General features: G+C 42.5%; 1 protein-coding gene across 3 annotated transcripts in view; it reads left to right on the plus strand.

The window, feature by feature from the left end:
• The window catches only part of tmem260 (transmembrane protein 260), a 32,503-nt gene extending 8,193 nt beyond the window's left edge, over positions 1 to 24,310 (plus strand). Inside the window, exons 1-14 of one of the 3 annotated variants that reach the window (XM_061744442.1) lie at positions 6,467 to 6,534; positions 8,275 to 8,452; positions 8,554 to 8,667; positions 10,716 to 10,895; positions 11,054 to 11,094; positions 16,437 to 16,532; positions 17,552 to 17,660; positions 17,840 to 18,012; positions 19,226 to 19,397; positions 19,869 to 20,008; positions 20,562 to 20,738; positions 21,639 to 21,692; positions 21,967 to 22,051; positions 22,180 to 24,310. In XM_061744442.1, the coding sequence (XP_061600426.1) occupies positions 8,351 to 8,452; positions 8,554 to 8,667; positions 10,716 to 10,895; positions 11,054 to 11,094; positions 16,437 to 16,532; positions 17,552 to 17,660; positions 17,840 to 18,012; positions 19,226 to 19,397; positions 19,869 to 20,008; positions 20,562 to 20,738; positions 21,639 to 21,692; positions 21,967 to 22,051; positions 22,180 to 22,440 (1,704 nt within the window). In that variant the 5' untranslated portion in view covers positions 6,467 to 6,534; positions 8,275 to 8,350 and the 3' untranslated portion in view covers positions 22,441 to 24,310. Of the gene's footprint in view, positions 1 to 6,466; positions 6,535 to 8,274; positions 8,453 to 8,553; positions 8,668 to 10,715; positions 10,896 to 11,053; positions 11,095 to 16,436; positions 16,533 to 17,551; positions 17,661 to 17,839; positions 18,013 to 19,225; positions 19,398 to 19,868; positions 20,009 to 20,561; positions 20,739 to 21,638; positions 21,693 to 21,966; positions 22,052 to 22,179 lie in introns of those variants that run through there. The other 2 variants (XM_061744440.1, XM_061744441.1) reach the window with 2 other exon arrangements.
• The last annotated feature ends 1,563 nt before the right edge of the window (positions 24,311 to 25,873 follow it).

The raw sequence follows: 25,873 nt of genomic DNA on the forward strand, positions 1-25,873 counted from the left end.
TCCTGCAGCCCCCCAGGGAAGCTCTGGCCCGGCCTTTTCCCCCAGAGGAAACAACAATACCACCTGATAATGTTTAACTCTGCTCTGTCCCTGCAGTGACACTATGCTGATGTTTCCTTAAAGTACAGAGTTAAGTTATGAAATGTCTTTTATTATTTTTCTCCCTTTGTAGCTCTTGTAAACTTTTTCAGAACTTCTTCTTAGTTCTTATTTGGTTCGCATCAGCTCAGAAGTCTCCACCCAATGAAATTACTGCTTTGTGTTATTATTTTCATATGGCAAAATATCATGAAGTTAATACTGGTAGGCAGTATTTCTTAAATGATAAATTGTAAGACCTTGAAATTCATCTGGAATATAGCCAATATGAGAAGCCTTTGATGTATCAGTTTAAATTAGTCAGCCAGATTGCTGTGTTTAATGTGGGGGGAATGTAAGTTGATAAGCTTGGAAGCCACTTCTCTCTCTTGCATAAGTTTAAATGTAGCACTTTAGCCTCCCTTTGATTTGTCAATTACAGTTCTCTTGGTTTGATCGTATGGTTTGATGGCCAAATTGCATGTCTTTTTATGTTTGCACACCAAGGCCTGACAAGCCTTTGAGGATGCTGGATGTAGTGATAATTACTATCAGTTGCACATGGAAGTTCACAGAAAGAAACATTTGGCTGGTGAAGTGCTGCAGACCTCAGCCACGAGACTCCGGAGGAATGCACCCTTCATAACGGGATAATCCAGACAGCTCGATAGTCTGTGCTCCCTCGTTTCACAGTTTATCTGCTAAAGCTGTTCTGAATCTCTGCTACCTGAGAGGAATCTCTCTCTCCGTTCCCCGAGCTTATCCTGAGAAACCCGGAGCAGACACGTTAGCGTGCTGACAGCCATCACAGTAGAAAAAAAAAAGAGAAGAAAAACACCCCGCAACAGCCAGTCATCAGCACTTTTGCTGTGATCACATGATTACATAACAAGCCTGCTGAAGCAAACGTGTCTGGCCGCCGGTTTCCCTGACAGCCCTTGAGAGAAAATGCACACCTGTGAGAGGCTCTGCCGCTAAGTGCTGACCCATGTGGCACAGCTGATGGCTCAGTGGACAGGATGGTGGGCACGTTGCCATTTCCTACCTTGTACTGCACCCCCAGCTCCTTATAAGGACCTCCACCATATGGCCATGATTGCACACACTCCCCTCTCTCAGGTGGAGAGTTTTTCCATGGGGGTGGGGATGTGTGTGTATTGATGGGGTCATCTCAGGAGCAAGCGTGCGTGTGTGCTGGGGGTGTTGTTTTTGGAGCCGTCTGTCTAAAGGAAACAGCTGAATAGAACTGTTTTGTTGGAAATTTGTTCTCACCTCTCCCTGTAGGACGCAAGGCGGCCCCTCCCTCTCACATCTGCTGCGCTCGGATAAAATCTTCATCCCAGGTGGAAATAAGGAACATACCTATTACTGTTTGCTTGTGAATTTACAGAGGATAATTTGAAATTTGTCTGTTGAAAAGCGCTCAATCTTTGGACCTTTTTGTTTCCTTTCTGCTCCATCTCATTTGTCACATTGTAGTCCAACAGACTTCCTTTACGCTCCCCATCCACAGCATGACCAATGTTTCCCCCAGGACTCGTCCTCTAATACAGTTAAACAGATGTCTAATGAAGATGTTATTTCCTCATTACTGGCTATGGGATGTGGATAGAGAGGAGGCGGGCGAGATAGACAGCAGAATACGGTACTAGTTTAATATTCCTTTCGCCCGTGGGCCTGAGATTGTGTCTGCTCTGGACGTCAATATTACATTCCTCACCCACCACAGGCTGTCTTAATAAGGCAGCAGGCACAGAGACGGATCAGACTCGGCAATTACAATTCACCCGGAATTAGTTAATGGAATCTATACAGCAACATTTATGTATCACTAGTGTGTGCCTAATGACTTTGTTGGAAAAAGCAGCAATAAAAATGACTTTCAGTGAATTGCATAAACACATCATTTTTGTAAATTGCTTCTTTTTTTTTTTTTATACCGCCCTCTTCCTGTAGATTTTGTGTGGGGTTGAGATTAAGATGGCATTCTGGGAGAAATTGTCATGTCGGTGGATGCATTGTTTGAGCAGAATTGTGGTGATTAATTTTACATGCACTTGTAGCACTGGAGGGTTTTCCTGAAGGAGTCAGCGTGTTGAGTGGCAGAGCCCAAGACCTTTTTTTTTTTAAATTTAAATATCCTCCTTTACGTCTGAACGGACAGCCTCAGCCTTGGATAGGACGAGCAAGTGCCTGATTTGATGATTCGCTGAAAATTTGTCTAGTGCCTTGGCACATATACATATTTGAATATGTATATGTGTGTGTATGTATGTGGATATATATATATATATATATATATATATATATATATATATATATATATATATATATATATATATATATATATATATATATATATATGAATTTGAATGCCAGTTAAAAAAAATAATAATGGGGCTGAGAAATACTGAAAAAAAATCTCACTTCCTGTGGAGACATTTCATAGTGGAAATTGGTTATTTCACAAGATAATTTTCAACACAACGATCTGATCAAAGAAACATGACAGGAGCAACTAAAAAGTTCAGACTGTTATATTGTATCATTACAGAATGAATCACACAACAAACATCAACATAGTTAAGAATGCATTTGTAAAATCAGTGTAACGTAAAGGTTTTTGTAACCTATTATGCAATAAATGAACATAGCTCTTGAAGTTGCTACGTAATGACAGGAAATATCATAGTTCAATATTGGGACAGTATCTCATTGTTATATAATTAATTGTAATCATTATAATTTAAACATGTTTTAATGTTGTGTCTCTGGCAAGAAGTTCCAGTTAGTGACTGGCCACCAAGTATGAAAGGAGATGAGATGTACGATATATACCAGTTTCCTCACGCTGGGATTGCTACACTTCCAATCATATAAAACACATTTTGTTTGTTTCATCATAGATTTGTCTGCTGTAATTTTATATTGAACTGCCACAAAGTTGAGGGGCTTACAAGATAAATTTAAAATAATTTTTTAAAAGTTAAAGTGGTAAGAAATATACATTTGCTCATTTTCAGTGTCAGTTGTAAACTAAGCCCCTTAAAATCCTTGATTGGAAAAGTCCCGTAATGCAAATGAAAATACAGTATATAAGTGTTTTAGCTCATTAAGACTCAGGTGTTCAGGTGTTAAATGGTTCGAATCCCATCCCGAGCAAATGTGATTCTTTCCCATACACCCACATCGCACTGCTCTGTTAAAATCTGTCATAAAGTTTAAATAACCCACTTATTTCAAGTTTTTTTTCTGTGTCGAGATTTAAAAAAAAAAGAATTACATCATGGTTTGATCATGAAACATTTCATCAAAGAAACGGTTAACATTTGTCCAGCCAGAGCAGTTTTTTGTCTTTCTACAGCTGTGTTGTTATTCAATTCAGAACCGTATTTGATTTCCTGACACATGTTATCTTCCACATGTTTGCATATCAATTGCTGCTTGGCTTGGAAACTTCAAAGCAGTGCATCAGACACTTACCCATCATATAATGGCTACTAAGTACCCTGGCTGGCGTGCTGGCCAGAGGGGGCCCCTGGGGTGGGAGCGAGGGCCAGCTGGAAACCTCAGCCTGAGCAGGCCACCTCCTCTCTCAGGCTTTCCATCCTGTTCAGGAATGTGTGATTTGTTTCCAGCGCTGCCTCCCAAACCACCACTCAGTTAGAGAGCGGTGCGTCTCTGATCCGCGATGGCACAGCTGTGGTATTGTCTGCTCCCCAGGGTGGTGTGTGACAGTGTCGGCCCTGGCCAGCTCCATTGTAAAGGCTTATTCAGTGCAGACTGCTGGTGTAGGCTTTTTGTGTGCCGTTGTTTTAGTGCGAGCCACTGACGCTGGCCACGGCCCGAGCCGTGTTGTACAACCGAGTGGCTGAATGAGCCAGGTCCGATTTTCCTACTTCATTGTGATTATGATGAACTTTTGTTGTGACCTTGAAGAAGTCATTGCTTTTACGATAGCTATTAGATTTTTTTTTTCTTTAGTATTTTGTTGTCGTAAATGATTAAGTTTCATACATCGGCTAAATAAGTCTTTAATTTTGGATATTTTTTCTTTTCTAAATGCCGTATTTTCTGGACTATAAGCTGCTACTTTTTTCATAGGTTTTCAACCATGCGGCTTATACAAAAGTGCAGCTATTCTGTGGATTTTTCTTCCACCACTCGGGCGCTCTAACCGGAATTAGAATAAAAACTAAGACAAAATAAATGCAAAGAAGAATACGCTACTTCTTCTTCAGCAGATAGAAGTAGGTAGAAGCAGATTTCAAACAGATACATAAATACCGGTTATTTTCTCTTGTTTCTGTCCCGTTTTAATCAGCAAAGTTGCTGCTGTGTTAAAAGACACTGTTAGGAAAGGATCTATTTAGGTACAAACATGTACATCATTTACAGTTCAAAATACTTCTGTACATGTAGTAAATATCTAATCTAACATAAATATCTGCGGCTTGCATATCTTTTTTTTTTTAAATAGAGCGGATGCAGCTTATATACAGGTGCGGCTTGTATATCTTTTTTTAATTGTTTTTTTAAAAATAGAGCGGATGCGGCTTATATACAGGTGCGGCTTATAGTCCAGAAAATACGGTACATTATCTTAATGTTTGTGATTTATTTCTGGCATTGTTGCCTAATATTTGCCGTTCAGTTAATTACCCGAGCGATGACACAGGCGTTTTGGCAGGACGGATCAGTTCAGGGTAGACTAGTCTCGTTGTCAGCCGTGTTATGCTCCCGCTACTTCTCAAGCAGTCCATTGTCACTGAGCCACACAGCGGCATCCTTCACAGCATTGAGTTGTGATAACAGGGAACATGGCCACACTGGTGTCAGAATGTGTCCTGCTTTATCTGTGCGCCTTGGGAGCAGCCAGCCTGGAGAATGAGCTGCGGAGTGGCTGAGAGGCTGACTGGGACCCAGGTGGTCCCGCGCAGACAGGCAGGTCATTTACGGGCTGCACTGTACACACATCGCTGGGCTCTTAATGACTGACAAGCTCCAACAGAGAGATTTGTCAGGCACTCAGAGAGAATAAAGAAGTTGAGGAGCAGGAGTGTGTGTGTGCCTTTGTAAATGTGGCTGTCAGAAGAGCTTCAAAAGCGGTGGCAGACTTTGTGTAATAACCGCGTCCAAGGACCCCCCATGATTATTCTGCACCCTGTGCTACCCCCAAACCAGCCCCCCTGCTTGGTGTGTGAGCTGCGGGTTAATTGTCATGCAGTGAGGTAAAATTATGGGTGTGGGAGGTCTCTGCACCTCAACAAAAGTCCTCATCCCCCCTCACTTCCCCACTCCCTCAAACCGCCACCCCGCTTCATCCTTCCTTCAAGTTACAACTAATTCCTGGAGCGGTGCAGCGAGAAAAATACTGCTATCTCTTATTAAGACCCACTCCTAGATGCCCCACCCCCTTTTAAGTGCACAGACACTCGCATATACTGTACATGCTCATTCACAGTGCTCGCCTTACAGAGAAGGCAGGAGAAAAATGGTGAAGACTGGGAGAGAGAAAACCCAATAAAAAAGGGGAAGTAGTCAGCAAGCACGAGTTTTTTTTTTCCTACCCTTCTCTCGCACTCAGTTTCCTTTTTTTTCATGATTTACCGCGCTTTCCTCAGAAAGCTCCATTGTTCCCCTAGCCTAAGTCTCATCAGGCCTTTTGTGGCTGACTATCACAGCGGCAGGCAGAGAGCTGGAAATGTATAAATGGTATCATGCCTTGTGATTAATGGCGGTGCTTATGAGTCAGGTCTGATAACAGGCCTGCTCTCTACTCAATTTCAGATACCGTTAATGGAATCTGTCTTCTGCGATTGTAATGTGAGAGCGCCTAATTTGCTATGGAGCTTGAAGCTGTCACCGGCAAGGGATTGTGGGGTCATAAGGGACCTGGCAGCCGTTTGGCCTGCAGCTTGTATCTGCGGTGCTGAATAGAGCAGCTCTCTGCCTGTCAGTTAGCTGATAGGCTGATGAGGACTCTAAGCCACTCCACACAATGGGGGAAAGGGCCATACTGCCTGACTTCCCTAATTGTCGAGCCTGCTCATATTTCAGAGCCAGCATGCTGGGGACTGGGCTGCATTTTTTTCCCCCTTTTCTCTTCTTTTCCATCTCTCTTCTTGAACTTTTTTTCTTCCTCTTTCTATATTTCATCCTCCCTCTGTCTCACCCCTTTAACACGCACATTTCTCTGCACAATTTGTCCTTTTCTTTTACTTCTCCCCTTCATTTCTCTCCCCCTCTGTCTCTCATTTTAGTAAGTGGTGGGTCTTAGCGTATGACAGATTATCCCAAGTTTGCTTCAATTACTGCAAAGGAGATGGAGCCACTACAGGAGAGAAGGCAGGGGAAAACTTTTGTGCACACATTATATTTAAGAAGCTGAGGATAAAGTGCTAACTCTACCACAGTGGTTTCTGTGCCAGTCGGCAGGGGGAGGGAGTTCTCATGGTATGTGAAATATCCCAAATCAATGGGAGTGTGTTTCTTTAACACCTTATTCAAGAAACAAACTTTGATTAGAGAAAATATCAGTGGGCTCCTGAATTAGTGGCCAACAATAGTGGTGTCTTTGATTGGAAAATTAGAATCTGAAACGGCTAACTTTGTTGTTTTGCTAGTTTGTGGTTGTCCAGTGTTACTTAGAAGAAAGAAAGTAAAGAAAAGAAAGTATCGAAGAAAACAGCTGAAGTTCTATGGCTTATCTAACATGATAGGTGTCTTGGATCATTGTCCTGACCAGTGGTGTAAAGTAACGAAGTACAAGTACTTCGTTATTGTACTTAAGTAAGATTTTTGAGAATTTGTACTTCTATTGATACTTTCATTTTTCTGTACTTTTACTTTTACTTCGTTACATTTTCAAGGAAAAAATCGTACTTTTAATCCGCTATATTTAAAATTGGACACGTCGTTACTCGCTACAAATCAAAGAACAGCACAGCGGGGGCTGATTTATGGTTCCACGTTACACCGGCGCAGAGTATGGGGGTAATGGAAACAAACGCTAAAGGGGTCAGAATAATATCACCATTATTTAGAGTTGTAAGCAAATTCTCCATTTCTTTGCAATCCTTTTGAAAATAATTTTGTACTTTGAATTTTGTACTTTGTACTTTTTACTTTTGTACTTAAGTACATTTTACACCATGTACTTTTGGTACTTTATTATATTTAAGTTGAGGTACTTTTTTACTTTTACTTAAGTAATGTTCTTAATGGGTACTTTTTACTTTTACTTAAGTAATTTTCAAGCAGAAGATTTGTACTTTTACTTAAGTACAATATTTTTGTACTTTTTCCACCTCTGGTCCTGACATATGATCCATTTTCAGTCAACACCTGATTGGATCAGCATCATCAAGCCCCACTAATTTGAGCCAGTTGTGTTTGAGCAGAGCAACATCTAAAACGTGCAGCTTAGTGAGTCCTGAGGACCAGGGTTGAAGACCACGGCTAGAGTCAGTAATGGCTGCATGATGCACAGTTCCTCTGGCTGAAAAGCAAACCCCAGTCATGATCCTTCCACCACCGTGCTGAACAGAGTTTGTGGTGTGATGCTTTGATTTTTTGTTTTTTAACCAAACTTAGTGATGTGTGTCATTACCAAACCTTTTCACATTTTTTTCCCCTGACCAAAGGGACCAAACCATGTTCATGCGAACATGCTGACACATGTACTTCTCTGAAGTGTCTTTAAAGTTTTCCACTCGTGAATAATCTTTCCAGATTGTTTGGAGATAGACTTTCAACCCTTCCCAGACTGATTAACAGCAACAACTGGTTTCTCTTAGATCATGGCTGATTTCTTTCCTCTGTGGCTTGTTTTGACATTGTTGCATATCTTTTATATCTTTTGGATTGTAGAGTTTTATCTGCAGTCCTTTGTTGGGGCTGCAGCATCATTACCAGAAACTCAAATAAACTGAACCAGCTTTATCTACGTGGTGGACTACCATGAAGTCCTTTGGACCTGGTTGTACAAACAAGAATATTCCTCAAGTTGCTAAACGTAACGGAGAGCACTGCACATCCTCTGAACAACACAGTGATGAAACATGAAGTGTCTTCAATCAGAAGCCCTTTTTTCTTCCCTTGTTGACATAACTGTTTTTCTTTTAATTGCTTTTTTGTACTTGAAGGAGCAGATTTTTGTCATGTTTAATAATCAAATGGTCTTCCCTCACTCAGGCTGGCGGGTCCAGGTCCTGGGGCGGTGCTGGCTGGAGGTGTGTTTGCCGTGTCGCGGCTCAGCTGGCAGTGGTCCATGGTGGCGGAGGTTTTCACCCTCAACAACCTTTTCGTTGGGCTTCTCTTCTTCTTGATATCCATCTTCCACTGTGCTGAAAACTCTGAGCACAGGAACAAGGTGGCCCAGCTCCACACATCTGCACTCGAGCCTTGCAATCTTTTCCTTTCATCCATGATCCCATGTTAAACTCATAATGATGTTGTTACTCTCTACACCAGATTGCACACTGGGGGGCGTTGTGCTGTGGGCTGGGGCTGTGTAACCAGCACACCCTGGTGCTGTACGTGCTGGTCATTATTCCCTGGGTCCTTTACCGACTCTTTTCTCTAAAGGTAAGTCCTTAAGCCTTGTGAAGAGAAGTACACATGGGATTTAAAGATGCTTAAGTAGAAATATGTCTGAATACTTCTAAAACTGCATAAATGGAAATGTTTCATCCACACTGAAGAGGCTGAGAGCCTTTTTTTTTTTAATTTTTTTTTTTTTAGATAAAAAGGGATGACTATAAAAAGACACTGTAAGCTCTTTGTCAACCTTACTGGGTGCAGAGAAATCACTGACTTTTCTTGGGGAAGAACAGTTTGATGTTAGTTTAAGTGTTAAAAATAGACTATTAAGGAAAACTATGATCACAAAGACAAATTACGTGATAAAAAAAGCCAGCTCTTTTACAGTTGAAAGGTTTGACGAGTCACAACATAATAAAATATGAACTGGTAACAACCAGGTCTCACAGTGAGGTAAAAACAACCTCAGGAACAACGGCACATGACATATCACACCTCGTCTTCATTAATTTACAAAAATGAATCCAAAACTAAATTAATTTAGCAGATTGTAGAATCATGTCTAGCAGCAATAACTTGAAGTTATTGTTTGCTGTGTGTGACGTTATCGGCTTCTCACGTTGTTGTGAAGGAATTTGAAGTGGGGTTTCAGTTCATGAGGCCTGGTGGTTTTTGTTCATGGACAGCTCCTTTGAGCTCCTTTCACTACATTTATTTAAGTTTGTTGTTTGAACTTTAACTGAGCCATTGAAATGGCTTGATTCTTGTCTTTTTTAATCATTACGCTGAAGTTTTTCTGCTCTGATTGGAGCCATTGTCCTATTGCATGACCCAGTTTTGGCCAAACGTTAGCTATCGGACAGATGGCCTCATATTAGACTGTAATTTGGTACACAGAGCTGATGGCTGACTTCATGAGGTGTTGTGGCTGGGAGTCAAGACAAAATCATAACCCCTCCACTACTGTGCTCGATAGTTGATATGAGGTCTCATCTATCCAAACAACATTTTTATAGAAGCCTTATAATTTGTTCAGCTGTGCTGCCATGTTCTTGTCAGAGAGAAAATAAGAAGCTTTCTCTTGGCAACTCCTACAAACAAGCCACACTTGTGCCACACTTGGGGAGAAACAATTGTTTCGTTGACATTGTTGTTGATGTCTTTCCTCTTTTGCACTGTGAGCTCACAGAAGGACACAAGGATGCAGTGAAGTGAACATGTTTATCAGTTCCTCTGTATTTAATACTTTCTGTTTTCTACCACACATGCTAATGGTCATTTAATTTAGTACATTACAATACCAGCACCTGAATAAGTACCTTCATAATTCCTTTACAAACAGCAAGGCTGTATTAAGTTTTTTACAGAACGATGCATTCTGTCATGTGGTGTATTCCATCTGTTTATAGATTGACCTCATTTGAAGAGAGACTATAATGTTTTCTTTTAAACTCTGTCGTGCATTTAGTTTAGTTTGGTTTAGTTTATTTAGCACATACAATAAAAATAACATCACACAACTAAGTGCAGTTAAAAGAGCAGGGAGGAGCGAGCAAGCCAGTAGGCTTATGAGGAGCCCCCACCTAATAACATTTAACAATATAGTTAGGAGGATACAAAATCATAAAATACAAATAAATGATACATCATAAAAATTGCATGCAGAACATGAATGAAAATAAAAAATTACTGTAGACCTATGAAGACATGATCATGAAAATATGAATATTATGCTGAACAAGTGCCAACACAGAATATGAAGTACAAAAGAAACATTAACAGTGGGAAAAGCAAGAGCTTTCTTGACTACATTGTTGAATTAAATATTCTCTTGAGCGACTTTTGAAGATGGATAGGTACCTACAGTTGTTTGCAATATGGTACCAACTATTCCAGACTTTGACACCTCTATATCTAAACAAAAATTGGCTTCTAGATTCCTTTATTTATTCGATCATTTAGGCATAAAACCTTACAACTCGAGTGCAGCGACTTTAGATTTCTATAACTGTCAAAGCTTGTCGTATGCCGCCTTCAGGGCCACCTCGCATCAATGAAACATCCATTTTGTAGAAACAGTGCATCTTCTGCAGGAGCTATCTTTGCGTGGCATTGTGTCGATGGGATTGTGTTTCCTCGCTGGCTTTCTGCCCTACATCTACCTGCCCATCTCATCCTACCTCAACACTGCCCGCTGGAGCTGGGGGGATCAAACCACTCTGTCAGGGCTGCTGACGCACCTGCTCAGGACTGAGTACGGCACCTTCAGTCTAGTATGTACCGTTTTCCTCTCTCCGGCTGAAATTTGAAGCTGTACTTAAACCCACCGTGTGTGTCATCACGAGTCATTGCAAATACATGCCATCAATGTCTTTTTAATTATCTTATCTTGCTTGCGATTTATTTTGGTTGTACCTTTTTTCTTTTTCAGGCAAAGACGGAGAGCTCTGTGAACCTGACCACGATGCTGCAGTAAGTTGATCCTTTCTGTTGCTGTTGTTTGAAACAGGAAACACTGCTGCTTTCTAAATATATACTTACATCTCACTTCATGTGCTATAAATCACAATTTTTTGAAGATATTTGCAAGATAACGTTTTTGTATTTTTAATCAAAGCTATATCTTATTTAACTGTAGAGTTACAATAAGCATGTATTAACCAATTTGGTAATATTGGGAAACTCTAATATTGTTATTTCCAAAGCCATGGAATAATAAAACACTATCTGCAGGTAGTAAAATAACATTTCAACTGTACAATTGTATGTGGGACACAATTATTGGCACCGTTTTGATTTGACTTTCATCTTAGGTTACATAATAAAGAGAAAAAAAACAGAATAAGGTCCACTTGACCTCGATTTTTGTTTTTTTATGTTTGGTGCCTCACAGCAAGAAGGTTCCTGGTTCGACTTCTGGGACCTTCGGCTTCATCCCACAGTCCAGAAACATGCATTTGAGATTGATCGACAATTCTAAATTGCCTGTAGGTGTGTGTGTGAGTGAGTGTGGTTGTTTGCCTATATGTATATAAACAGTGGTGCATAAAAGTATTTAGTCAGCCACTAGTCAGCCACCAATTGTGCAAGTTCTCTCACTTAAAAAGATGAGAGAGGCCTGTAATTTTGATCATAGGTGGGAGGGGGGGGGGGGGGGGGGGGGGGAGGGGGGGGGCATTCACAGACCTGTAACTTCTTCTCTAAGAGGCTCCTCTGTCCTCCACTCCTTACCTGTATTAATGGCACCTGTTTTAACCGGTTATCAGTATAAAAGACACCTGTCCACAACCTCAAACAGTCACACTCCAAACTCCACTATGGCCAAGACCAAAGAGCTGTCAAAGGACGTGAGAAACTAAATGGTAGACCTGCACCAGCTGGGAAGACTGAATCTGCAGTAGGTAAGCAGCTTGGTGTGAAGAAATCAACTGTGGGAGCAATTATTAGAAAATGGAAGACATACAAGACACTGATAATCTCCCTCGATCTGGGGCTCCACACAAGATCTCTCCCCGTGGGGTGAAAATGATCACAAGAACGGTGAGTAAAGATCCCAGAACCACACGGGAGACCTAGTGAATGACCTGCAGAGAGCTGGGACCAAAGTAACAAAGTACCATCAGTAACACACTACGCTGCCAGGGACTCAGATCCTGCAGTGCCAGACGTGTCCAGGCTCGTCTGAAGTTTGCTAGAGAGCATTTGGATGATGCAGAAGAGGATTGGGAGAATGTTATATGGTCAGATGAAACCAAAATAGAACACAACTTGTCGTGTTTGGAGGAGAAAGAAAGCTGAGTTGCATCCAAAGAACACCAAACCTGAACCCCCTGATGAACTTTAGTCATTGACCAAATACTTATTTCCCACTATAATTTGCAAATACATTTAAAAATAATCAGACAATGTGATTTTCTGGAATATTTTTTTTCATTTTGTCTCTCATAGTTTTTTTTTGAAAATTTTATTTATAAGATTTTTCCAGTATAAAACACATACAAAACAGCAGAGACAAAACATAATGAAAAAAACCAACAAAAAACAAAACAAAAAAAAAAACCAGATCAGGACCAAACAAAACAAAACAAACTGCCAGCAGGGATATAGTCACGTAATGGTAACACTTATGCATGTCAGCTCACATACAGAGTCAGGGAATACAGGTAGAGTAAAAAGTCCAGGACAGAGTCCACAGTGTCCAAAGAGTGAGGTCCAAGCGTAGACAAGGGGGCAGAGACTTGACTGTGTGAAGCTTAACGTGGACTAAACAAGACAGCATGGGATGGAGAGAAGAATCCAACATCACTGGTCCAGAGGGCGATGTCTACCATTTTTAATATACTCAATAAAGGGTCCCCAGGCATCCAGGAACTTGTAGCGGGTGTCTGACAGAGTATATTTTGTCTCTCCATAGTTGAGATATACCTGTGATGAAAATTACAGGCTTCTCTCATCTTTTTAAGTGGGAAAACTTGCACAACTGGTGTCTGACTAAATACTTTTTTGCCCCACTGTGTGTGTGTTTATATATATGTGTGTGTGTGTATATATAATATATATATAAATATGGCCCTGTAATAGACTAGTCCAGGGCGTACCTCTGCGTTTCCCTGGGAATGAGCTGGGACAGGCTCCAGCAGACCCCAGTGACCCTGTGCAGGATTAAGCGGGTATATAAAATGAATAAATGGATGATCTTGATTCAGTGTTCACGTGCATCCAAATAACTAGTGAACATTGGCTTGACTTCAGAAAAAGGGATGATTGATGAAAATAGTGGAAGATCAAGTCGTTTTACTGGATCAGAAATGCCTTTATTGCAAAGTTTTGCATTGCCAAAGGCTATGAGGGAAGTGCCAAACATCTTGAAATCCTTGTTTCAGCATTTCAGGGTCTTTCTCCAAGTTTCACAATCATACAACTGTTTAGACATTGTGAGGATGTTGTCCTCTCAAGGAACTCGGTAAAAGAAGTCTGGAAAAGTAGGTGGATTGTGGAAAGTAGCTTAAACGAAACATCTGGATAGTTTCAGGCTGACCTGGAGGTATCTAGAGTGGTGATATCAAGTCACAGGCTGCAAACTGAACCAAGAATATTTTCATAGCGAAAGATCAAGTAAGACCAAAATATTAAAAGAAAAGCATAAAAATTCAAAATTAGCTGAACAGAACTTTGGGATGAGTGATTATGGAAAGAGGAAAACACTGTAAGGCTCAGTGCTCACCTTGTTTGCAGAAGGGATATTACGTACTCTGCTACTAGGGATCACAGAATATGTCAAATGAAAGGCAGGTTTTGCGAGTAAAGATATGTTTTTATTTTGACCAAATGGTTCTTTTGTTCAAGTTGAAGTGCAACAGCATGGAAAACAGTTTACAATTTAAACCCAAGAACTAAAGTTTATATAAAGAAAATAACTCCAACGTAAACCAAAGAAATAAGCATAAAGAACTGGACCCTAACCTTAAAATAATAAATCCACTAACTGAACCTAACCTTTAACCAAAACAAAATTACAATAATATTAACTATACTAACTACTCTAAACCAATCCTCATCAAAGTAGGCTTTTACATACAACTCAAGCGTTGGAGCTATCTAATATTTACCTTACTGTTTTCCATTACTTTCACAAGTTATTCAATCAACAAGATTTAGCAGGGCCACAAACTGCTTGGGCAGGCTGTGGGAAACCAAACATTTGGCCCCAAAGCTCTCACAACATCAGACAGAACGGACAGCACGTCTTCACACATGAGGTGGTGTGAGACGACTGCCAGCGAGCACTGCTCCAGCAGCAGTTTTGTAGGGGAGAAGTTTCCTCTTGTTGGCTCCCGGTAGAGGTGGGCGTCGCTCTCCATCAGCACACCTGCAGCAGCTCCAACTCCTCCCACACCAGTGGACCTGAGCTGACAGGTGATTTAGTAAAGGCCACCTCCAACAGTAAACACACTCGCCCAACCAAACCTTTGCACCCCAGTAGCAGATACTCATAAATAATAAATAAACAAAAATAGTAAATAAAAATAGCAAATTTACAGGGATGTAACAAGGGACCATCCAGCGTACATTAAAACACGGTAGAAGCCTCATCATTCTGTGGAACTGCCTTGCCTTTACTAGTAAATCACTGTTATATCAAAGAAATGCTGATTATCTAAGTTGATACTTTTTGAAGTGCATCTCTAATAGCTAAATGTATCAATGCTCTCAGTCTCACTGAAGGAAGTAGAAATGTACAAAAACAGTTTCTGATGAATTTAAAGAGCTTGGATGGATGGGAAAGGCAGAGGAGGATAAAGCATCTCTGTACACATGCAGCCACTAAAATGCCATTAGAAACATTTAGACTATGTCATTGTTCACAAAGACTCTTTAACCTCATGTTTTTGTAATTATGTCTTGGTTATATTTTGCTTCATAATATTAAAAGGTTTTTTTGTTTCTTTAGAAATCTCATTTTTTAAGCCATTCAGATTTGAAATAATTCATTGGTATTTGCTTCTGAAGATTATTCCATAGTGTAAGTAATATTTACGGAATATATATATATATATATATATATATATATATATATATATATATATATATATATATATAGACAAAGAGGATAATGAGACTATCGAAATTCCCGGAGCCCATAAAACTAACATTTCTGGTGCTGCTTGTTTGTTTTTGTTTCGCTCGAACATCACAGTTTTTTTTCACAGAACGCAGGCTCTCGGTGTGTTTGACTTTAGTATGAATGATGAAGTCAGAAGAGAAAAAGCAGGACTCAAGGTTGGGATGCGATCTGACCACAAGATGTAGAGATAGAGGACCAGTCACACTTTGTAATGGTTTGCTGGTTCAACTGAAGACAATCCAAACCACTGTGAGAGCCCAGTCCTCCTCAGTCTCCTCTCCTCTCCTCTCCTCTCCTCTCCTCTCCTCTCCTCTCCTCTCCTCTCCTCTCCTCTCCTCTCCTCTCCTCTCCTCAGCAGCAGCTTTTGTTCTTCCCATTCCACTCTCTCCCATCAAAGCAGAAGTGAACCTGCTTAGAGGGCCAAATCGCTGTGTTCTGTTTCTCCAGCAGTTTTAAATGATCACTCAGCTCTGGTGTTTAAGCGTGACAAGCTGTGATGACAGACACTGCAATAGACACTGCTATAGAGCTGGAGAAATTGTATTTTTCCACTCTAGCAGCCCCCACCGCTGAACTCCCTCCCCTTGCTCCCTCGCTACCACTACCATCACCGCAACAGTCATCCCGCTCACGGTATCTTTTTCTAAATGATGGGATGGGGTGCATGTTCATCTTAAGACCCCCCACTGGCAGACCTCCCTCTGCCAAGGCACCCACCCTTTCCCATCCTGCTGCTTGATGGACAAGCACACCTTCAAGATGGGGGAGAGAGGCGAACATGACAGGCATGTCGCACTGGAGACGTAAACCCACTGGAGAACCTGACACACACCCTCACACTCGCGAGCACATTCACACAGTGTACATTGGGAGATACAGAGACTCAATAAGCTGTCAAATGGAGATGGGTATTAAGCAAGAGGCAGGGAACTATCGTGCTGCTCTGAGCAAGTGCTTTGTGACTGACAGGCGCTGTGAGGAGAGGACAGGGCTGCAGAGGGCGGCTGACACAGTCATTCGCATGTGTCAATCCGATTGAAAGGAGGGGCGGACTGTCCAAGGAGTTTGTTTTGATAAGGGGCGGAGAGCATGTGATAATTACAGTCCTTGAGTCCAGTAACAGGAAGGGTAATTGAGTTTGTCTTTGATGTCCATCATGTGTGTGTTACGCGTGTGTTTCTGTGTGCAGAGCCCAGATGGATCACTACCTGGCAGAACTTTCCCCTCCTGTTTTAGCGTTGGCAGGAATAGGCCTTTTCCTCTCCTCGTGGGACAGGTGGGATGAGTAAGACTCTCGCACGCTACGCACAAAACACTGTCACATATTTTTCAGCAGCCACTTCAACCCAAAATCTAATCCCCCCGTAGTGAAAGACGGGGAACAAAACCACTGACAAAATGCTGATCCGAGAGAAAGAGAATACAAAACAACACCGAGGCATCTAGCTGTCAAGCTGTCACGATGCTCCGTATTCAGATCAAGAAGAGTTGTTGTGTATTTTGGATTTTCAAAAACATGTTTGTGTGCCAGTTAATCACCGCTTGTATGTAGCTGTGTGAATCAGTATTTCGTTACAGTCGAGCCTCTGCCCGGGTCTGTGGGGTGGAGTTGATAAAGCCTTGTGATGCCCTGGAGCTCTGCAGGGCACCAGCCTCCCCCCGGAGGTGCACTTTGATAACGCACATACACATCGATGAAGAAGAGCAAGGTCATTCAGTAGAGTGCAAAGGGAAGCTGTGCACATGCTGATTTACCTAATGTTAAAATGTTTGTTGTACAAATAAGATATCTCTGAACATTTCATTGCTCAAAAGTGAGCATTTACTTTCTGAATATTGTATTATGTGAATGAAAAAGAGCTTGAATCTTGTGGTCAGCTCACGAAAATGATCAAAATCTGTTTGGAGTATTCTGCATTCACACTTAAGTGAGGCTCTTCATGTTCAAATGATGATTTGTTTTTGCCAAAAGGACAACATATTTTCCTTCTAGCCTTTAAGTACGTTTTACAGCTGTGCTGTAATGAGTTTGTGATTCACTGGCTGGCATCAGCTCATTATGACTCACTCTGTATTAGAAATTCAATCATGTACCTTTGAGCTGGCAGGCACACGGGTTTTCTCACAGGCGTGCGATCTCAAGCTTTTGCATTATTTTTAACAGATTTGTTAAAAGAAAAAAAGTATTTTACAGCATAAATGAATATATGGAAATGAATTAAGGGATACATAGCAGAACAGTCGTTGAATAGGAAATAGAATAATATTTGTACACTGAATAATTAGCAGTTTTACCTTTTACAGGAGGTGTTGTTCGGTGTCCTGGTTGTTGACTGGCATGTTGGTGGCTTATTCGCTGTTTTTTGCTTGGAGAGCCAACCTGGACATTAACAGACCTTTACTGCTCGGAGTGGTGAGCACTTAAACTCCACGTTCATGCATTTCCTGACATAAAACTGCATCCACATCAGTATATACATATCAATGCTGATCCTGAAAGGGATCCACGAGTTAAAAACTAAAACAAAATGCTAAAATAAATCCTCTGACCATTTTTGCGCATGCATTTGTGTGTGCTTGCACTTTCTGCAGGTGGAGCGTTTCTGGCTGCAGGGTGATGCTGCAGTGTGCGTGCTGGCTGGCCTCGGCTTGAGCCGGACTCACACTGAGCTAGAGAGGAGGATTGGATATGGGTGCCTGTGGAAGACCACAAGCTGGGTCTTCACCATAGCTTTGCTGACACATATGCTGCACAGAAATCACAGGTGAGCGTTGCACGTAGAAGAACATGTTGTCGCATGATGCCGTGAAAACGTACAATGTGCTCCATTGATGATAGAGCCGTGTTGTTGTATTGTATTCTTTCATTTAGTCTAAAACAACACATGCCGACTTTAAGTTGTAATACTTGCTGTGGTTGTGTTCTTGTTAGACCTCTCGCTCTCTGCCGAGAATTTGACTGCATGTAAATGGGAACGGAATCAAAGTGAAGCACAGTCAGCGTTCAGAACTTCTCATTGTCTCGTTTCAAATTCAGGGCTTCGGAGCATAAAGTGAAAATCCTTGCAGTTGCATTTCCACTATTGTAGATTTGTAGCCGAATGCCCCTATTTGTTAAGGCTGAGATGCAAATTCAGTCTCGTAACATTCAAATTTGCAGACAATTACAGAACTAATTCTGCAACAGAAAAGATTTTGATCACAGTAGACGTAATTATTGTAGCAGCATTGTATCACACTTCCACAGGCTATTAGTGATTCCAGGCTCTAATAGTGTTTTTGTGTCAGGCTTTTTCCTTTTCTGCACAATCTTAGAGCATGTATGTGTGATTTTTGAACAATACTCCTATTGCAGGGAGCCAAATGTGCATGAAGAGGGAAGTTAAATGTCGGCTATTTAAAGTTTCAGTGAAATGATGAAAACTCCCTGCTTCTCGTTCCTTCGAAAATCCTCATGTGTACGTTTTTCCTGAGTCAACCTGATTTGTTTCTCCTGTGCTTCACACCTCAGGTCTGAATTCCACATGTCAGGTTTCTCTCTGCTCACCCCGTGGTAGGGGGCTAAAGAGAGGCACGGTTAGCACATAGATTCAAGTTGCAGAGCTCAGTCTGAGATGTTAGCTGTCCGAGTAGGCAGATTACACTAGCGTAGCACAGGGAGTGCCAGACAGCCATCACTGAGCAGCTTTGATCAAGGGGGGAGAGCATGGCCTGTGCTGTCAGAGCCATCACACCTGTCTCCTCACGATTAGATAGGCAGCCAAAGAGCTGTGCGGAGGGAAGGGGCGGCGGCGCTGACAACTTCCCCTCCGAGCACCTTAAAAGTGCTAATGCAAATATGCACTTTTACACAGTACACATCACACACCACATGCTGTGCAGGGGCAAGGCTGCACTTAAGCATTTCTACTGTACACAGCAGTAAACGTAATGGGTTTTCATGACACAACCTGGTGCATGTTTGCTTGTGTTTTTCAGAGAGTGTGATCAGAGCACGAACAGTGTGGTGGAGCGGTTCGGCAGAGAGCTTCTGGCCTCCGTCCCAAAAGACTCGGTCATCCTGACCAGAGGAGACCTGCCAGGAAACTCTCTGCGTTACCTGCACTACTGCCAGGACGTGCGGCCTGACGTCCGCCTGGTCGACCAAGAGGTCAGCGCCTTGATTTCTGATTGATCCCTCATTGACTTGTGTTATTTTAATGTAAGACAAATATTGTAGATGAAAAAAAAAGAAAAGAAACTGCAATTTAAGGGCCATAAATCAACTTACATGAAAGTTCTCTTTGAATAAAAAAAATATTAAGTAGTATTACAAACTTCAGAGTAATGATACGTTTGGATTTAGACGTCAGCCAGCTAGTGAAAGTAGACAAAGGAAGAACCCGTTTAACTAATTTTTAGCAGATCCAGATTACTTTTTTTTTAATAAATAGGACATTGGTCTTGGTGAAGGATACTGTCTGAGTACTAATAAGTTTTCACAAAAATAAAATAACAAAGAATGGGATAACAACATTGTCTGGCTTTAAAACAACACAGGGATGTACCTGAGTTTTATTCCTAGTCACTTTTCTCCACTGCTAATTTGAACAGAGTTGGTGATGCTCCTTCTTCTTCCTAGATGATGACATATTCCTGGTATGTGGCCAAGCTGGCGCCTCACCTCTCCGGGGTCCACTTTCCCGGCCGCTGGTGGGACCCCGTTGGTCCTGAGGAGAAAAATACCTTCAGTCTCGAGGAGTTTCTGGCTCACAACACGCAGTGAGTCCCTGAGATTCATGGGGAGAACAGAAGGGAAATAAAAGGGTGGTCTGAACGGCTAAATGGAAGGATGTTAAATGAAAGGAAGAGAGAGTGAATTGGGAGGGCAACAATGGTCCAAATGTACAAGTGGGTGATCTAACGAGGCAGAGATCAGTGGGACGGTCGACACAGCGGTGAGTGCAGGGAGAAGATAAGCCCACAGAACTGTTGAGGCCATAAAAGGAGTTTGATGAACTACAGAAGGCAACTAATCTACTTGATTTGGTTAAACAGTCTCTGGCGGACTTATTGCTGCTCCCTGCTCTCATGTCTACTCCCCCAGGAGGAACCGAGACCTAGAAACTGGATGGTGCCTTGTTAATACCAAGCCCACCAGGGGGCAGTGTTTGCCAGGCCAATGTGTCTGTCTCTCTGTGGGGCAACACTGTCCTGTGGGGTTAACCCTCAGGGTCTGTGAGCAGCACACAGCTGAGGGGATAGGTAGAGGCTTTTGGATGTGAGGAAATGTTTGATTGCTTTGTGTGTCTATGATTGTTTTTCTTTTCTTTAGGAGGGATGTGTTTGCCTGCATTGGGCTGTCCGATGGAGATATGAGCTGGGAGCGTACTTTTACTCGCTGGCCCTTTGGTGTATGCGACCACTTGGTGCCTGGTAATAAGCAGTTCCATCCCAAACAGTGGGGTCAGCGGACTCGCAACATCTACAACTGGAGCGAGCCCCACAACAGGTGTGCACGCGCAGCCACAGCACTCAACCATCGATGTTCCTTGTTTTTAATTCCCATTTCAACCAAATGAAACCCGATTCATTCAGTATTTTGTAGGAACATTGCATCTCTACGTGATTGTTATTTTAAAAAGATGTCATACATTCTTCAAGGGATTAAAATTTAGCAAAGTATCATTTTTGGGAGTCTTCCTTTTGCTAAAAAAAAAAAAAGAAGAAAGTTGACAAATCCTTCAGAATAAATCCTCTGCTGCCCTTCTCTCTGTGGTCTTGCTGCCTCAGACTCCACAGAGCTTCCCAAAGTGAGGTTATACTCTGTTCTCCATGTTGTGATCCCGCTTTCTTTGTGAATTCAACCAGAGCAAGACATTAGGCCTTTAGCCACTTGAAATGAGACTGAAGATGAAAAATAATGAGTTTCTTATTGCGTTTTGTCAATAACTGTGTCAAAACTGGAATTAGTCAAAGCTCCATATTCTGTTGCTGTTGCCAGCAGCCCTTCTTTCACTCAGATATCCACGGCTGAATACTGTGACATTATTTCCTGCACTCCCACGACAAGCGTGTCCGCAGTTGCCCACGAGCCAAATATTAGCTTGGAAACGTTGTTAAAATATTCTTTTGAAGAAGAGGTCAAGTGTTTGCAGTCAACAAAGTGAAAAAAGAAAAAAAAAGGCAGATGTGGTTTAACTCCATGTCTAATATGCTAGCTGGTATTGTCGCTCCGTCATTTAATGTTTATGCAGCAAACATTGAATTTTAGTGTATCAAAACTTGCAAAGTTGAGTGGAACAATATATTCACATGAATAATCATTTATAGTTAGCGGAACTGTGCATAAGCCAATGCCTGGAGCTGGGTTAGATAAAGAATGTGCTCTTTTTTTTTCGTGTTTGAACAGTTTCCACCCTGCATCCTGGGAGCGAGTCGCTAATGAGGAGATGTGGCAAGCCAGGTACGTTGAAACGTTTTACAGGAGACTGTTGTTCCCTCTTCAGATTGATTGTAAACTACTAGCTTGCAAAATAAAAAGCTGCGTCACGATGCAAACTGGCCTGCTAGGAACATCTCCATAAACCAGTCTTGTGTGGTAGAGCATCTACATGTACATTCTGTTTGGTGGCTGCATCTACATAAATCACTCGATTGGAGTGGTGCGTCTGAGAGTGTGGATCTACATGGCTCATCCATCCAGCACTTAGCTCAGAGCGTGCGTGCTTTGTTTTTAGGATGAAGACGGCTTTCTTTCTCTTTGACCTGGGAGAAAGGCTGAAGGGAGACGGGAAAGCTCGCCTCTTTGAGTTATCTTACACTGTAAGTCGGACCTCGACAAACGCATGCAATGCAACAATACTGCCATTTATCATAAAGTGCTACAATATTTTGGTGATATCTGCATTTGTTTCTGAGTCTGTGTGCACGTATGTGTCTTTGCTGAGCAGCTGTATAAAGAGATTGTGGAGGCCCAGTCAGACTACCCTCCGAACTGGGACAAGAACCTGGCACTGGCGTGTGAGAGGTTGCTCCGCTCCGGCCAGCGAGGCCACAGTCCAGACGGCCTGTTGACCTGCAGCATACAGCACTTCACCCGCTACTTAGAGAAGGAGTCCACCGATCCCCAGGCGCCGGCCATACGCTCGGCCATTACTCACCTGCTCAAAGAAAGAGACGAGCGTCACCAGAACCGGAAGAAAAGCCCATGATATAATTCTGGAAAAGCCAAATGGAGCTGGAACAACAGCGAGGATGTGCTGTACAACTGAGCAGGATGCCATGGGCTGGGAATTAAGTCTGAGCGCCTCGTTCCAGGGTTTAAAGTTGGCCCCCCAGGAGGATACTGATTTATTAAGGTCTGCTTAGTTTGTTAAATGTATCTGGCTGTATATTGGACTTCTGAATCAAAACTGGACTGAAGAGAGATGGTATACATGAGAACTGGCCTTTAATCTTCCAGCTGAACTCTGAGCAAACATCAGACTGGCATCGAGCCATACCTCTTTTGATAAATGTTTACAGTTGACCAACAGCCGGATCAAGCATGACTACGAAGAAGTCTTCTCTGACCTCAATCAAGCTCTGTGCACTCTCCTTAACTCACCCATTCAGTTACTTAATCTTTACATCTCGTTCTCTCTTTTTTTTTCCTCCTCTATTCTGTCCTCAGAGCTTTTAACGTGGTGATTATTTTGCCTCGGCTTCTGCTCCAGTTCTCTTTTTCTCACATTAGGATGGCAAGGCCGAGATTGAGGGAAACCCAATTTGGAAGCCGAAATGGGGGATTAGAGCGGCTGTTTAATCTAGGACAGACTTGCATAGTGCCACGCAGTCCTCACTTCACATTACCAATACTACACACCCACCCCTCTATCCTTCCATCAGTCTATCTTGGAAGGTCTTTTAAATGTTTAAAAACTAATGGATGCTGGGAGTGTTTTATTTTTTTCCCCTGCCTTCCTTCCTAACAGGAGGGCTATAATCCCTCATGGATTTAAATGAAATGTGAAATGTCACAATGCCAGACACCCTTTTAGGGGTGTGTTTCTGTGGGCATGTTTTTTTGTGTTTTTTTCTTTTTTTGTCCACGTTTAAATCTCCACTCTAGCTTTTATGCTTTCAGAGCAGCGCATCAACATATTTGATAAACAGATTGGCACAATGACAAACAAAATGCTGTCATCATTAGAGGAACACAGATTCATGCATAGCACAACGGCAGCTCCCAACTTCCAAGAAAATTGACTTTTAGACTTGTGACTGTTCGAGAGAAGCTGTTTTGGGGTTATTTTTTTATACCAGAGTGGACAAAAGGGTTTTTACTTTGTGTGACTTTGAAATGTTTTCAGGATCAATCAGACACCTCAGTCTCAGTTCTTTCTAAATGTGGGTGTTAATGAGCCTGGTGCCATAAAATTTGTGATACAGAGGTCAAACCATGCAGCGTACTGCTGCAAGATTAATAAAACACTGCTGAAGGAGCCTGCCGTTTGAGATATGACTCAAAAGGGACGGTCAGGAAGTACACGCGTAGTTTTCTCCGAATGTAATCTACCCTCTCTGTTCGCCGGCCTGGTTAGCGGCTGTCAGCTGGCTGGATGATGAGATTTGACCTGCTGTAGCACAGATGGTTTGGTGTCTCGTGAAAAAGTGGGAACTGTCACTCTGCTGTCTACAGGCGTAAATAATTCAGTAAAGATCCTACCTTTTAGAATAAAAAAAGGTGTCCTTTTTGGAATTTTAATGAATCTTTTTATGTATAAAATGTTGTTTTGACATTTAATGACATGGGATTAAACCATGCCCTTACTCACTTAGGTACAGTATTTCTTTTTTCTTTTGGTACTTTTATTTTCTTCCTCTTAACCCACTTGCCGCCAATTCTCTCTCACTCTGTCTTTCCATAACACCTCTGTTCCTCTCCTCTCCCCTGTTTCTGAGAGTCAGGTGCCCACCCTAAATCAGCAAGCTGCTGAGGATTGTGGGAACCCATGGAATCGCCGTGACCAGGGATGCAGGCAGGGAGCCACGGCAACGCTGGAATGTGGGGCGTCTGAGGAGATAAGAGCTGTGAGCCCAGCCGGGGAGAGAGGAGGGATGCGGAGAGTAGTGTGTGTGTGGGGGGGGGGGGGGCAGAGTGAAGAGGGTGAGGCGGAAACGGGAAGAGTGGAAAGTCTGTGAATGGGGAGGCAGAAAAACAACACCAGAAACAGCCAGAGAGCAAGACAGAGTGAGACAGAGAAAGAGGGGAGGGGGACTTAGGGGGGCACACATTGGAGATGGGAAGCCAGCCTTATTCCTCTTTGCATTTCATTTACATCCCTGGCCGTATCGACCAATCGGATTGGGAGCAAAGCCCAGGGCTTAGGAGGGGAATAAAAAGACAAAATGCCTTTGCTGCTCTCATCCCTCCCTGATAATACCCCTTCTGTTTTTCTTTTCTCCTTTTCTCTCGTCTATAAGTAGATACTGTCCGAAATGCCAGCGGAAAAGCGACACCTCCGCTTGCTGTGTATCTCAGATAGACCGAGCGGGAGCAGGGGCTGAAAAGACAGCTTTAGCAACTGGGCCTATCTCCACTCCTCTCTCTGGCTGGATGGAAGCACGGAGCGGAGGGAGGCGGAGGGCTGGGGTGTGTTGGTTAGAGTTTGGGAAGAGAATAGAGGGTGTGAGAGGCATGATATACTGAGCTGGCCACAGATTTTGCAGAATCTTACACTCTGAAAAACTTTTCCGGCAGATCCCTTTCCTAAGCATGAGAAACCTGTTTCAAGGATGTTTACCTGGTGTCACACTTCTTTACGTGGGCTGCAGATTCCTTCTACTGGGCTCAACATATTTTCTTTTAGCTTGGGCTTGGCTTGCTGTTATTCTGTTACTTTATTCTAAATGGTATGGTTGTATTTGTTACTTTATCCCTGTGGCTTAATCAAATGTTTTCCTGAACCCAAAAATGTGTATTAGCAGGAATTAGGCCCATTAACGTCAGACTGTGTTGGCGTGATGTCATGATTGACTTGTCTCAGGTTCTTGTTTGCCGTCTCTCCTGAGTTGTATTTGTGTGGTAGACGCTGTTTGTAAGTCAGGCACAGTATGCTTACAGGTTTATTGAGTTTATTTGCGCAGGTGTTCACCGGGCTCTCCATTGTGTGACTGTTTGCGTTTGAGCTACTTCGCTCCTGTCAAGTGTTCTCTCCTCTGTTTAAGTTCTTATGTTTTTGCCTTTGTGCTTATGTCTTTTTATAAAGGTTCATCCAGACAGTTGTTCTTCCCTGCACTGGCACGTCTGCCGGCATCACGCTATAGGTCACCTCAGAACCCTGTGTTGACTACTACGCCTTCACAGCACTCTCATCCACCTCAGCCCACACAGCCGCTCCTCTGTAATAATCAAACCAAATAACAGAGTCAGACATTGGAGGGATTAGAGGTTCGAGGGTTGGGGAATGCCACATATCCCTCACCAGGATCAATCTTCAGTTGCTCAGTAATCTCTGGCCCAGGCCTCGCATACCTCCAGTGGTCTCTGACTGGGAGATGGCACTGCCAGGCTGCTTCTCTGACTGGGTGTGAGGTGCTGATAGGGAGACGGGTAACAATAGCTTCTTGCTCCGTAGCCAGAGGTGGACAGAGTACTCGACC

This window comes from Cololabis saira, chromosome 16 (assembly GCF_033807715.1).
Source record: "Cololabis saira isolate AMF1-May2022 chromosome 16, fColSai1.1, whole genome shotgun sequence".
Lineage (NCBI taxonomy): Eukaryota > Metazoa > Chordata > Actinopteri > Beloniformes > Belonidae > Cololabis > Cololabis saira.